This window comes from Schistocerca nitens, chromosome 2, assembly GCF_023898315.1.
Source record: "Schistocerca nitens isolate TAMUIC-IGC-003100 chromosome 2, iqSchNite1.1, whole genome shotgun sequence".
Taxonomy (NCBI): Eukaryota; Metazoa; Arthropoda; class Insecta; order Orthoptera; family Acrididae; genus Schistocerca; species Schistocerca nitens.
This window is the reverse complement of record NC_064615.1, coordinates 1164954220-1164969161: the sequence shown is the minus strand read 5'-3', so window position 1 is coordinate 1164969161 and position 14942 is coordinate 1164954220. Positions and strand designations below refer to the sequence as shown.

The 14942-nt window shown below is 44.9% G+C and overlaps 1 protein-coding gene across 1 annotated transcript in view; it reads right to left on the bottom strand.

Moving 5' to 3' along the window:
- LOC126235625 (gustatory receptor 5a for trehalose-like) overlaps positions 1–14942 on the bottom strand; it is a 167014-nt gene that overhangs the window by 88328 nt on the left and 63744 nt on the right. The window contains exon 6 of the mRNA XM_049944337.1: positions 5190–5344. Coding sequence (XP_049800294.1) covers positions 5190–5344 — 155 coding nt within the window. The remainder of the gene's footprint in view (positions 1–5189; positions 5345–14942) is intronic.

Sequence of the window (14942 nt, the reverse complement as noted above, 5' to 3'; positions counted from 1 at the left end):
AACTGACACACAATATTTTTAGTGCAACGCAATCTGACTTTCAAAAATCCCTACAAAAGAATGGCCCTGACTAACATTAACCTATACGTTTCACAAATCACTTACCTCACAAAAATCTTCGTTACTCTAACTACTGCAATACAGCGAGCGCCACTACTGCCAGCTAAATAAAAGGAACTAACTACTGATAGGCGTAGTTAGCAAATGAAAGATTTTGATAAAGAACAAACAATGTATTTACCTTAATAGTGTTCAAAAGTCATTATATATATATATATATATATATATATATATATATATATATATATATATATATACTCCTGGAAATGAAAAAAAGAACACATTGACACCGGTGTGTCAGACCCACCATACTTGCTCCGGACACTGCGAGAGGGCTGTACAAGCAATGATCACACGCACGGCACAGCCGACACACCAGGAACCGCGGTGTTGGCCGTCGAATGGCGCTAGCTGTGCAGCATTTGTGCACCGCCGCCGTCAGTGTCAGCCAGTTTGGTGTGGCATACGGAGCTCCATCGCAGTCTTTAACACTGGTAGCATGCCGCGACAGCGTGGACGTGAACCGTATGTGCAGTTGACGGACTTTGAGCGAGGGCGTATAGTGGGCATGCGGGAGGCCGGGTGGACGTACCGCCGAATTGCTCAACACGTGGGGCGTGAGGTCTCCACAGTACATCGATGTTGTCGCCAGTGGTCGGCGGAAGGTGCACGTGCCCATCGACCTGGGACCGGACCGCAGCGACGCACGGATGCACGCCAAGACCGTAGGATCCTACGCAGTGCCGTAGGGGACCGCACCGCCACTTCCCAGCAAATTAGGAACACTGTTGCTCCTGGGGTATCGGCGAGGACCATTCGCAACCGTCTCCATGAAGCTGGGCTACGGTCCCGCACACCGTTAGGCCGTCTTCCGCTCACGCCCCAACATCGTGCAGCCCGCCTCCAGTGGTGTCGCGACAGGTGTGAATGGAGGGACGAATGGAGACGTGTCGTCTTCAGCGATGAGAGTCGCTTCTGCCTTGGTGCCAATGATGGGCGTATGCGTGTTTGGCGCCGTGCAGGTGAGCGCCACAATCAGGACTGCATACGACCGAGGCACACAGGGCCAACACCCGGCATCATGGTGTGGGGAGCGATCTCCTACACTGGCCGTACACCACTGGTGATCGTCGAGGGGACACTGAATAGTGCACGGTACATCCAAACCGTCATCGAACCCATCGTTCTACCATTCCTAGACCGGCAAGGGAACTTGCTGTTCCAACAGGACAATGCACGTCCGCATGTATCCCGTGCCACCCAACGTGCTCTAGAAGGTGTAAGTCAACTACCCTGGCCAGCAAGATCTCCGGATCTGTCCCCCATTGAGCATGTTTGGGACTGGATGAAGCGTCGTCTCACGCGGTCTGCACGTCCAGCACGAACGCTGGTCCAACTGAGGCGCCAGGTGGAAATGGCATGGCAAGCCGTTCCACAGGACTACATCCAGCATCTCTACGATCGTCTCCATGGGAGAATAGCAGCCTGCATTGCTGCGAAAGGTGGATATACACTGTACTAGTGCCGACATTGTGCATGCTCTGTTGCCTGTGTCTATGTGCCTGTGGTTCTGTCAGTGTGATCATGTGATGTATCTGACCCCAGGAATGTGTCAATAAAGTTTCCCGTTCCTGGGACAATGAATTCACGGTGTTCTTATTTCAATTTCCAGGAGTGTATATATATATATATATATATATCAGTTCATGACATCCAGTCTTACAAATGTACTCTCTCTCATGGACACACGTCCAGATCATCCGCTCTCAAAACTCCGCCATCTCACTCCCCACATCCACCACTGCTGGCGGCTGACCTCCAACTGCACAACGCTACGCGGTGTTAACACCCAACTGCCCAACACTACAATAGCAAATTCCAACAATTCCACCCAGCCACAGACTGCACACAGCACAGCCAGTGATTTTCATACAGAGCACTACGTGGCGGTGGCGTTACCAATATAAGAACCTAAACAGCCTACTTACACATAATCATCTTCATCAGTGAAGTCAGTTTCCGAGTCAATGGAGGAATTCTCTAAGAGATGTAACAGTTCTTCATCAGAATGTCCACGCTGACGATACATATTCGAAAGCGTGTTTCACGAACAAAGACTGCCTGAGTGACAGAACAGGACTGGAATGTACACGTGCCAAGTAGCAACAATGAGGAGCAACTGCTCTGTGTTACTGCTCACTGTTGCCACTGTATTGTTGGCTAATTTACTTTTATTCAGAAGAGAAATTACAGTGTGGTAAAATTGACACCTTCCGCCGTTATAGGTATACTGAATGAAATGGCGAAGAAAATTAAAATATTTTGTAAATACTAAAACATCTTCAGAAAGAGGAGAAAAAATTAGAAAAAGTCATATAATTTCATTAACGAAGTAAATAAATTCGATATGACAATGAACGAAAAACCTATGACAGGGGTCATTTTGACTCCTTCCGCCGTTCTAGTGTCAAGGGGAGGGGAGGGGGAGAGGTGGATAATTGATCAATTTCATTAATTAGTATACCAATTTGATTTCAGAAGTGCACCTGAACCCATTTCATCCCACTAACATTCGTGACTGACCAGAATAGAGTGCGAATTATTTGCACGGGTCAACTAGTTGTATTTCTATATCTCCAGAGGCTTTTATCTTTTATTTTCCAATACGGAATTATTCGCAATAAATCAGCAAACAAGAGAATAATGTCAGTCTTACAAACAGCAGCTAATGGAAACTCGATTTTTAACTCGACTGTGACCTATAAAATCTTCTGGCCTGGAGCTGAACCAAAAATGTGAAATCGCAGAATATGGTCTCAGAATATTATCAAATGTTATTCGTGACATAGATCTACTTACATTGGTAAATGGAATGAGTCCAGTTAAGCGACACATATTACTCGAGTGCAAGACAAGAGGTATATTCATTTGCATTATTTTTCTGTCTTTCTATTGAGACTGTTGCTGCACAAATGTATGGCGGCCAAATTTGGCTTCCCTAATATTCCGTTGCTAGCCGTCTAGGTGACAAATATCAGAGTATTAGTTTGAATTGCAGTTTGCGAGTACTCCGTGTGGCGCCCGCAGCCAGACTGCAACAACACCGAAGGTTCAGTGCCAAATTTACCACTTGGCGGCTTCTCTTGCCCCATTACCGTATGAAAATTCCAAGTTTTTACAAATGTACTTCACGGGAGATAAATAACTGACGGTAGATCAAAGATGTTACTCTGAAGCAGGAGCAATGCATGATGTAGTACTGTACCTTCAAGCCGGCCGAAGTGGCCGTGCGGCTAAAGGCGCTGCAGTCTGAAACCGCAAGACCGCTACGGTCGCAGGTTCGAATCCTGCCTCGGGCATGGTTGTTTGTGATGTCCTTAGGTTAGTTAGGTTTAACTAGTTCTAAGTTCTAGGGGACTAATGACCTCAGCAGTTGAGTCCCATAGTGCTCAGAGCCATTTGAACCATTTGTACCTTCAAAAAAGTTTCACGTACACAGCGAGATCATTTGTTTTATAAACGTAGCTTTCAAACATCCTCGACTCTTCATTTAAACCTAGACTCTAGAAATAAACAAAGAAAAAATGAGTAATGTTAGTGACGTGACAAAATGGCGTAATACGTACCCTAACACAAATATAAAAAATATAAGTTCCTTTTTATACTTAGAAAGCTGAGCTTCTGTTCATGACTGATTATTATATCTCTTACTCAGACAGAACTACGAGTTTCCTCTGAATCCACAGGAAAGTACAAGGCGTAATTCGCTGCGGATGTATATAAAATATGTGCACAAATATATAGAACTCGTAAGTTATAGCTGACATTCATACACCAAACGCGAGATTTTCATATTCTCCCTTTCGCTACGCGCAAACTATTAGTCCTATAGAAAAAACCACGACCTTTTTGTTGTAAATTTAATGTAGTTATATTTTGTACTGGGATGCGTTTCCGCTGGGGGTCACCGTTTTCGAGGTATTCGAGAAAAACGTACAAAAGTGATCTTCAAACGCACCCCCAATCCCACACGCAGCCCTCACCGGTTAGGATTTCTAGAAAGTTGTTCAAGGTACTCCCTCCTACCACTGTATGATTATTGACCACTGCGCGGATTATTTCCTACATTCGACCTGCTTTGGTCTTCATTGACTGTTGCTATTACGCCACCACCTTAGCCGAGCACTTACAAATTGTACACTTGACGTCTGTGTAAATTTTAGCTAACAATTTTGTGAATTTTAAGAGCATAAAAAAACAATTATATCGTTGTATTCGTCAGGCCATCCGATTACGATACTACTGTCCGAGTAAGCGTTAAGTTTGTATCGAATTATCAACGTAATTAGTTTTAGTGGAAAGTTTATAAAAGTTGTTTTTCCTTCATTACCTTCAGGGGCACATTTAAGTTAATAATGTTAACGAAGTAGCACATTGTACTGGTGACGTAATAGCCCAACTAACAGAGACCAAAAAAGGTCGAATAGTTCATGTAGTCAGAAATTTTTGCACAGTGGTAGGAGTGTCATGAACAACGTCCTACAAATCCTGGCACTTGAGGAATGAGTATGGAAAGGAAGAGGTTCTGAAGGTCACTTTTGTATGTTTCCTTGACTAATTCGAGCATCGTAGTCTCCAACGGAAACGTATCCTAGTACAAAATTTAACCACATTAAATTTTCTAAAAGAACGTCCGGTTCGTTTTCTTTCTGCACTACTAATAGTTCGCGCATAGCGAGGAACAGAATATAAAAATCTCGCACATGGTTTATGAAGTCTAGCTAAACATTGTGGGTTGCATAAACAAACATCGGTAGGGGCGGCTGAATCAGCCTGTATGTGAGATGCTTATGTGGGCGAAGCCGCGGGCAAAAAGCTAGTCGTCAGAACATTTAGTAAAGTTAACCTCAGAGGGATTTTCCATGCTAATTTTTGATACTTTCTATATGGGGTGACAACATACACTACTTTGAACTGGAACGAGACTGTAGGCGCTGTACCTGATCACGTGGCCCGCTAGGGCTGGGCTTACGGTTCGCTTTGTTGAGTAATATTCGTATTGCTGTGTTACAGTTTACACATATGGATTTGGTACTAGCAGTTCGGCCAGCCGATCGCTGTAAACTTACTTCATGCTGTGGAGGAACTGGAGGCAGACGAAGTAGAGGTTGGTAGCGAAGGAGAGCAGCACGATCTTGTTGACGTGCCTGTCGACCGTCTTGGTGAGCTGCGCCAGGCTGTTGTAGTCCAGCCGCAGCTGCCGCCACTCGCGCTCGCCCACGACCTGCAGTGAAACATCGACCAATCACTAAAACTGCCTCATTCTACTGCTGTACTGCACGGTAGCTGCGTGCAGCGAAGAAGAAGGATGGCGGGGCGATGCGCAGTGTACCAAGTGACGCTCCGGCCAATAGCGTCATTCTGCAGCGTATGTCTCCAGCGTGCGTTTCAGATCGTGCCTGGGACGTTCAGATTTGATTTTCATATCAGTTTAGGTATGGTGTAGGTACTCAGCTTCTATAGCGTTCATAATGGGTGGCATGAAGCGAACACGACAAATATTGCGTTATGAAGCGACAGTGCTTCTTTTCCGAGCACATGAATTAATCTGGGAGACTCAGCAGCAGAAACAGTGGCCCGAGGTGGCGCGACCACAGCGTCACCAATTGGCAGAGAAGGCAACGGCTGGAGCATTGAGGCACCTGGCAGAGATAGGGGGGGGGGGGGGCGCACTGGCGGCGCCGCAAAGTATTCTTCGTCCTTCTCTGCGCAGAACGCATCCCGCACCCGTCTCCTTTCTTGCACCCCATTATATTAACACGGAGCGATTTATGATCAGGATCAGATGGCGCGGAAGCGTTGCTGCTGTGTCGAAGCATTGTAGTATTCATAGGTTGAAATGAAAACTGATTCACTCACTGAATGTTATTAAACTTGTTTTACTTCCTACACTGCCTAAAAAAGAGTGAAACACCCAGAAGAGGAGGAGGAAATGAAATGAAAGTTTACGGGTTGAGAAGTTATGTGATGTTATTTCAGTGATTACAAAATGGCGTCAAATTTGCAAAGAACTTGGCAGCGGGAGCCCACTTGTTTGACGTTGCATTACCTTTGACCTGGATGCATGCACTAATTAGATTGAGGAGGGTATCATACAGCCAACGTATCCTCTCCTGAGGCAATGGGGAAGCCTCAACTGTTTTGGTTCTTGACATCCTGGAAACTCACACTGGAATGGAGTTCATGTCCCAGCTAGTCCTGAAAATAGGCCCTATTCTATCAGAGACAGACCTGCAGATCTTGCTGACAACTGGAGTATCTTAATATCACGCAACCCGTTCACAGAGACAGTTGCCATTAATGGACAAAATTGGTCCTGTTGAAAAATGGTACCATGATACTATCACACTTGAGGACACAGGGCGCCCATGAAGAAACATGGGGCTGCAGAGTTCCCTCAGTCACTAACAGTTGTGACCTGAAGTCATACTCGATGGCTCCTGACACCATGATACCAGGAGTAACATTGCTGAGCCTCTCCAAAACACAGAAATAAAGGGACGTCTCCCAAAGTCGCCACCATACTCGCTGATGGTCATCTGAGGTGGTGTAGAGCCGCTGTTCATCGCTGAATACAATGCGACGCCATTCATCAGCAGTGCACGCTTCCCAGTCACAAATAGACTCAAAACACAGACATTTACGTCGTGGTGTTAACAACACCCAACACATGTGATGCTAATTACCCTGTCTGGCTGCTGCTGGTCTCTGACCAGCGGCCCTGGATGAGACAGGTTATCGTAATGACTCCTTTACGTTATCAAATGGCAGACGCAAATATGAAAGAGCTACTATAGTCGTGGCACAAATATGGTGATTCTTCCTTGCGGTGGTCAGATGTTGTCAACTAGAACCTTGGTGGCGAGTGTGCCTGCCTTAATGTTCCCATGCAGGCCAACATTAGACCACTGTCACATCTGAAAGCCTCCCAGATATGGATACTGCAGGATTCGATCAGCAGGCCAAATGGAGACCCACAATGAGGCCACTTCCAAACTCCATCAGATTCTGGTATCGCTGTCACACACAAAAAAGTAGCATCTCTGTCTCCTTCAGTCGACAGCCTATAGTGATCGCGTCCCTTATGCATCCTACCAGGCCTGGTAAGAGCGCCACACACGAACAGCGCCAATACACGCTGTTGGCCGTTCTACTTGGCAGAAAGAACTGCAGCTTTGATCATTTCCATACCAGATGATTACATTGTGGGGAGCTTTAGGGAGCTTTACTTTCTTTGGAAGTTAATGTATTTTCCAACTTAAATTTGCAATGTGCCGTATTTCAATAGAACATGGTTTTCATTTTGAAAAACTGATGAGAAGTTTGAATTTACATTACAGCTGAAAACAATTTTGTTTAGTTATTTTAATTTGTATAGTGTGTATGTCTTTTTACGTTTAAAAATTTTCTATCCCCAAATAATTTGTGTGAAACTCTTCATTTACATTCACAATTTGTTTGGTAATCAGTATGTGTGCATTCATGGCAACTTGTTGTTTTTCAGTCATGAATTACTATTTCAGGTTTAAGCTGTTTCCAGAATACTTAGGACGCCTTTATCACCACTGATTTGCCTCTAATAGAAACAGTCGACTTATTGTTAAATGTTTGTGCACTATTGTTAGTACTGAAATTATTTGACACAGTTGTATAAAGATCTATGTGATTTTCTGTTAATGGGCTATGTGCGGAGCACTTAACTAATGATTCATTAGGTGGACTTGTAGAATTCCTCTCCGTCCAGCTTGGTCACGTCGTAAGTTCTCCACAATATTTCGGAAGGAAGATTAGGGATGGAGCTCAAACTCGGATTAGGAAAGTATGGGGAAGGAAATTTGTTGTGCTATTTTCAAAGGAACCATCCCGTCATTTGCATTAAGTGATTTAGGGAAACCATGGGAAACTTAAATCTGGATGGATAGTCGCGGATTTGAAATGTCGTCCTCGCGACTGTGTGTCCAGCGTGCAAACCACTACGCCTCCTCATTCGGTCGACATTTCGCCAAACAAACTCGTCGCCGTTTTCTAGTCGTCCCTCATCACTGTTTCTGTGCCTGTATCTGCCTCCTGTACACGTTGGCCGTTACCCCCTCCATCACTGCGCTCCCATCCCTATCAGGGCAGCCACCGCGGTGCTAGTGATGGGGGTAGTGACGCCTGATTACAAACTGTTGTCCCCAGAGTCACACTATCGCCGGCGAGTGGGGACGTCTGAGTATGTGGGTGATTTGCTTTTTCTCGGCTCGGTGCAAGGTTCCAAGCTGCTTTGCGTTTAGTACCGAGTATTCACCAAAGCAAAAGTGAGGCACCAAAGCAACGAACTCTTGTGAAAATGCGTTCCCCGAGGTCGTAGGTAGTGGCCGCAGTGGACCAGTAATCCGTTCATTACCTACTCGGAAGGAAGCAAACAAAACGACAGTAAGTTCGTACTGACTACAACAGTCCTATTCTTCACTGTGTAACTTCATAGTTAAGGATGACAGAGACAGACACAAAGCACTACTCTCCAGTTCCGAATTAGGGAGAGCAATGCCAAGATAAATGGACTCATACTTATTGTTCGATTTTTGTTTTGTTTTTGTACTTGTGGTCCCCTCGAGCAATAATCTATATGAAAAATTATGTAAATGTTCATTTGTTCATAATCGTGTATCTCCGAAAGCTTTTCCGATTGCTTTGAGATTTTGACGCAACGTTGCATTCCTACTCAGGCGTGGTTTTAGATGCCTATTTCTTTAATATCTGTGTACACGTCTTTTGAGATATTTTATAACAACGTTTCCCTATTAACAAACTTTTAAAATATCGTATATTACATATATTAAAAAATAGGTATATAAAAACAAATGCATAATCAACTGCAACGTTCTGTCAAAATTTCAAAACATTCGGTCAAAAACTTTCGGAAGTTTGAGATTAGGAATGTATACAGTGTCTATAGAAGTACAAATGTAAATGTTCAGCTGTTTAAAATTTTAAATGTCTGAAAGTCCTTTGCGTATCGCTTTGGATTTTTAACAACATTGCATTCGGATTCTCATGTGTTTTTATATACAGGGTGTTTCAAAAATGACCGGTATATTTGAAACGGCAATAAAAACTAAACGAGCAGCGATAGAAATACACCGTTTGTTGCAATATGCTTGGGACAACAGTACATTTTCAGGCGGACAAACTTTCGAAATTACAGTAGTTGCAATTTTCAACAACAGATGGCGCTGCAAGTGATGTGAAAGATATAGAAGACAACGCAGTCTGTGGGTGCGCCATTCTGTATGTCGTCTTTCTGCTGTAAGCGTGTGCTGTTCACAACGTGCAAGTGTGCTGTAGACAACATGGTTTATTCCTTAGAACAGAGGATTTTTCTGGTGTTGGAATTCCACCGCCTAGAACACAGTGTTGTTGCAACAAGACGAAGTTTTCAACGGAGGTTTAATGTAACTAAAGGACCGAAAAGCGATACAATAAAGGATCTGTTTGAAAAATTTCAACGGACTGGGAACGTGACAGATGAACGTGCTGGAAAGGTAGGGCGACCGCGTACGGCAACCACAGAGGGCAACGCGCTGCTAGTGCAGCAGGTGATCCAACAGCGGCCTCGGGTTTCCGTTCGCCGTGTTGCAGCTGCGGTCCAAATGACACCAACGTCCACGTATCGTCTCATGCGCCAGAGTTTACACCTCTATCCATACAAAATTCAAACGCGGCAACCCCTCAGCGCCGCTACCATTGCTGCACGAGAGACATTCGCTAACGATATAGTGCACAGGATTGATGACGGCGATATGCATGTGGGCAGCATTTGGTTTACTGTCGAAGCTTATTTTTACCTGGACGGCTTCGTCAATAAACAGAACTGGCGCATATGGGGAACCGAAAAGCCCCATGTTGCAGTCCCATCGTCCCTGCATCCTCAAAAAGTACTGGTCTGGGCCGCCATTTCTTCCAAAGGAATCATTGGCCCATTTTTCAGATTCGAAACGATTACTGCATCACGCTATCTGGACATTCTTCGTGAATTTGTGGCGGTACAAACTGCCTTAGACGACACTGCGAACACCTCGTGGTTTATGCAAGATGGTGCCCGGCCACATCGCACGGACGACGTCTTTAATTTCCTGAATGAATATTTCGATGATCGTGTGATTGCTTTGGGCTATCCGAAACATACAGGAGGCGGTGTGGAGTGGCCTCCCTATTCGCCAGACATGAACCCCTGTGACTTCTTTCTGTGGGGACACTTGAAAGACCAGGTGTACCGCCAGAATCCAGAAAGAATTGAACAGCTGAAGCAGTACATCTCATCTGCATGTGAAGCCATTCCGCCAGACACGTTGTCAAAGGTTTCGGGTAATTTCATTCAGAGACTACGCCATATTATTGCTACGCATGGTGGATATGTGGAAAATATCGTACTATAGAGTTTCCCAGACCGCAGCGCCATCTGTTGTTGAAAATTGTAACTACTGTAATTTCGAAAGTTTGTCTGCCTGAAAATGTACTGTTGTCCCAAGCATATTGCAACAAACGGTGTATTTTTATCGCTGCTCGGTTAGTTTTTATTGCCGTTTCAAATATACCGGTCATTTTTGAAACACCCTGTATAATAACGAGCCAAAGCCTTATGACCACGTGCGTAATAACCTGTGACCCTTACCTGTCAGTGTGTCTTCGATTACTACCACAGGCCGCATGCGAGCGCAACCGAATTTCTCCCATAACGTAATCCTGCTCCTACTAGCCTGATCTTTGGTGTGATGCGAATTTCGAATCGCCGTTCGTGTTGATGACGGGCGTTTGTGGAGACGACGATCGACCTGATATAGCAAAAACGTGATTCTTCCGACGAGGAGACACGTTTCTATTGATCCACAGTCAATTTCAACGATCCCGCGGCCAGTACAATCGTAATTGACGATGTCGTTGGGCCAACATGTGAACACGTCGTCTGCTGCAGAGCCCCAAGTTCAACAATGCACGATGAACGGTGTGCTCCGAATCTTAAACGCGCACCGGTATTGTGCTTTATCGGCAGAGATGCCACACATTGCCACCTATCCTGCTTTACAGGGTAGGCAAGCATCCAAATCCCTCGTTCTGTGAAGCGTCATGGACATCCAAATACCTACCGGCCAGTGGTAGTTTCACTGTCATTCTGCCACTTTCCACAGATGGTCAGTACAGCAGCACGTGAACGTTCGACCAGCTATGCCGTTTTCGAGATACTCGTTCACAGGGTCTGGGTGATAATAACATCACCCTTGCCAGGGTCACTTATGTCAGTATATTTCCCCATTTGCGGTCAGTCTCGTCGCTAGGATGATTTCCCATCCATCTTTGATCCACTTATACAGGGTGAAGCAAAAATGAATGGCACAAATTGCAGGACACATTCCTCACAGGTAGACGAAGAGATTTTGCTATATGAACATGGGTCTGGAAACACTTTGTTTCCATGTTACAACTCATTTTCTCCAATTCATTAATCATGGGAAGCACTCACGAACTGAACGCACTGGCTTACCACATGCAATTCTTTTCACAGGAGATGTTCGATATGCCCTCCGTGACCATTGGTGCATGCATCAACCCACCGTCGTACTGAATCTCCGATACATTGATGCATCCACGGAGTGTTGCGCAAGCTTTCGCAGCCTTCCATAATACTGGAATAGAGACTCTGACCATCTTGTACTGAGGCTCCACACACAAGGACTTTCACATGCCCCACCAATAAATGTCCAGTGGGTTTCAGTACAGGGAGCGTGGAGGCCAGGCAATTAGTCCATCTCTGCGTATCCCTTTGTCACCGAATCTGTTATTCAGAAGCTGACGGACGTTAACACTAAAATGATGTGGTGCTCCATCGTGCATGAAGTACATGTTTCGTCGCGCAGTTGAAGGCAAATCTGCTAACAGATCAGGTAGAACAATCTCTGTGAAATTATGATAACTTTTTCCGTTGAGCCTGGTTGGAAGAAAGTGAGGCCCTACCAAACAGTTGCCAACAACGCCGCTCCAAACATTGACAGAAAATCTTTGTTGATGACTTGCTTCAACAGCTGCGTTACGATTAACGTCTGCCCATCCGTGCAGATTGTGAAAATTTACAGTCTGATCTCGCTGAAACGACGCCTTATCTGTGAACAGCACCGTTGCACTAAAATTAGGGTTGGCATTTTGTTGAATTAACCATTCGCAGAAGAGTTCGCATGCAGGGAAGTCAGCTGCTGATAAAGCCTGCACACGCTGTAGACGGTATGAACACAGCTGGTCCTCGTGTTAACACTCGCCAGTCAGTCACGTGATCAGCATTCAGTCTTGCAGCTACATGTCTTGCGCAGGCACTATGGTCGTCGTCAACTGCATGAAGAATTACCACCCCCCGTTGCGGTCCCCTCGTCCTTCTAGTCCTCCGTCGGTCGCGAGTATCATGCCTGAATGCCTCATATTCCGTAAGTCGACTACCAATAGCTTCAGAAGTTTGTCCGTCGCGCCACATTCGTCCTGGAAATCTCTCCAGCTACAAACGTTGAGCGCGGGTGCTATTACTGTCAGACAATCTACACATCAAATGGGCATCTGTCGTGTCCGTATTTGTGCATATTGCCATTGCACCAGCCACGTTTGCGATTAACTCTGCGTAGTAACCCCTGCGCTTGCAGCGGTCGTACTGATCGATGGAACAGTTGATTTTACCTGGAAACAAACAATGTCGTACATCGCCTGGCAACAGGGACATGTAAAACAAAACACTAGCGGTGCACAATGTAACCAGACGTCACCAAGATTGCATGTTCCCCATGATCCTAACGTTCTGTTCTTGTGTGTTTCCCATGATTAATGAGTTGGAAAAATGAATTGAAACATTGAAACAAAGCATTTCCAGACTCATGTTCATATGACGCAATGTCTTGTTTACGTGTGAGGAATGTGTCCTCACAGCTGTACAGTTTTATTACATCCTGAATTCTTTCCTTACCGTGTCACTTTCCCCCATCGCCACTAGGCGACATCCGACTTCGCGGTGGGCAGTGGTAATAATGCTTTACCTTATCAGTGTACCTACTAGAATTCCATCTGGTATATATGTAATAAATGGGGAAACGAAATGATAATTAAATGGACACCCTAGCTGCAAACAGGCGTTGATGTACTTCATTGGGGACATGTTGAAAATGTGTGCCCCGACCGGGACTCGAACCCGGGATCTCCTGCTTACTTGGCAGACGCTCTATCCATGGGGAAACTTTATAAAAACGTAAATGTTGGTTTGTTCAAAATCGTCAATCTCCTAAAGTTCTCAACCGATTGCTTTGAAATTTTGACAAAACGTTGAATTCTAATATGGGCGTGCTATAGGTGCCAGCCATTCTAGAATATGGGCTGAAAATTTTGTGGGACATAAGTTGCATGGGACAAGGGGGGCCATAATATGACATTGGTTTTTATTTGGTAGGTGTGGTCGTGTCAGAGATATGAAGGTCAACTTTGTTTCTTTTTTTGTTTTTTTTTTAATGGGATGCTATAGTTTGGTACTTATTTTCTGATAGTGGCTATCGAGACGAATCCATTGATCTGTAACACTATGGTCTTTGAAGGTGAACGAAGGTCGCAAAGATGGCATGTACGTCCATTCACAGAAGGTGTTCGAAGTGATGACCATTGGTATCAATGCAGTGCTGCAATCTTCTTATCATGGATTGGATGGTATTCCTTATCACATGGACAATTCTCTCTCACATTTCTTCAGATGTAATTGGAACGTCTTTCTAAGCAAAGTCTTTTACAAATCCTCACAAGAAAAAATCCAGGGGCGTCAAGTCTGACGAACGAGCCGGCCACGACACATCTCCTCCGCGTCGATTCCAACGATTTGGGAATTGTCTGTGCAAATCATTTCTAGCCAAAATGGCTCTGAGCACTATGCGACTTAACTTCTGAAGTCATCAGTCGCCTAGAACTTAGAAATAACCTAAGGACATCACACACATCCATGCCAGAGGCAGGATTCGAACCTGCGACCGTAGAGGTCGCTCGGTTCTGCGCCTAGAACCGCACGGCCACTCCGGCCGGCTCATTTCTAGCCATCAGTGAAAAACCTGCTGGACTCCCATCATGTTGATATCACATTCTGTTCCTTGTTCCTAAAGATTTTCTTTCAATAACAGACCTAATGTTTCTTTCAGGAATGTGATGTACTTCCTACCATGAAGATTTCCTTCGATGAAATAGGGGCCTATAAGTCTGTTCTCTAGAATCCCACAACATACATTCACGGACCACGGTTTTTGGTGTGCAACTTGCCGCCGCCAACATGGACTTTCAGTTGCCCAATAATGCACGTTATGCAAATTAACATTTCCGTGGTTCGTGAATGTAGCCTCTTTAGTAAACAAAATCAAGTTAATAACTGTTTTATTCCTCTGAATCTGAAGTTGAGCCCACCGCAGGATTCAAAGCGACGCATACAATCCGTACCAGTTAATTCTTCGTGGAGACTGATATGGTAAGGATGATCTGTATGGCGATGCAGAACACAAACAACACTACTCTGGCTCATGCAAGATTCCATTTCCATTTGACGCGAACTAACACAAGGATCTCGAAACACAGTGGCAAGAGCACCTATTTCCGTTTCCTCGTTAGTAACTTTCCTTTGCCGGTATGTTTCCCATGCGTTAAAGATCTAGTTGTTCTCAATTTATCATAAATATATTTAAATGTACGACGTGTAGGGTGAGTGCGTTGAGGATATCTGTCAGAGTATGAGTCTCTAGTTCTCACTGAATTTCATTGGCATCATCCGTAAATGAGAAGCA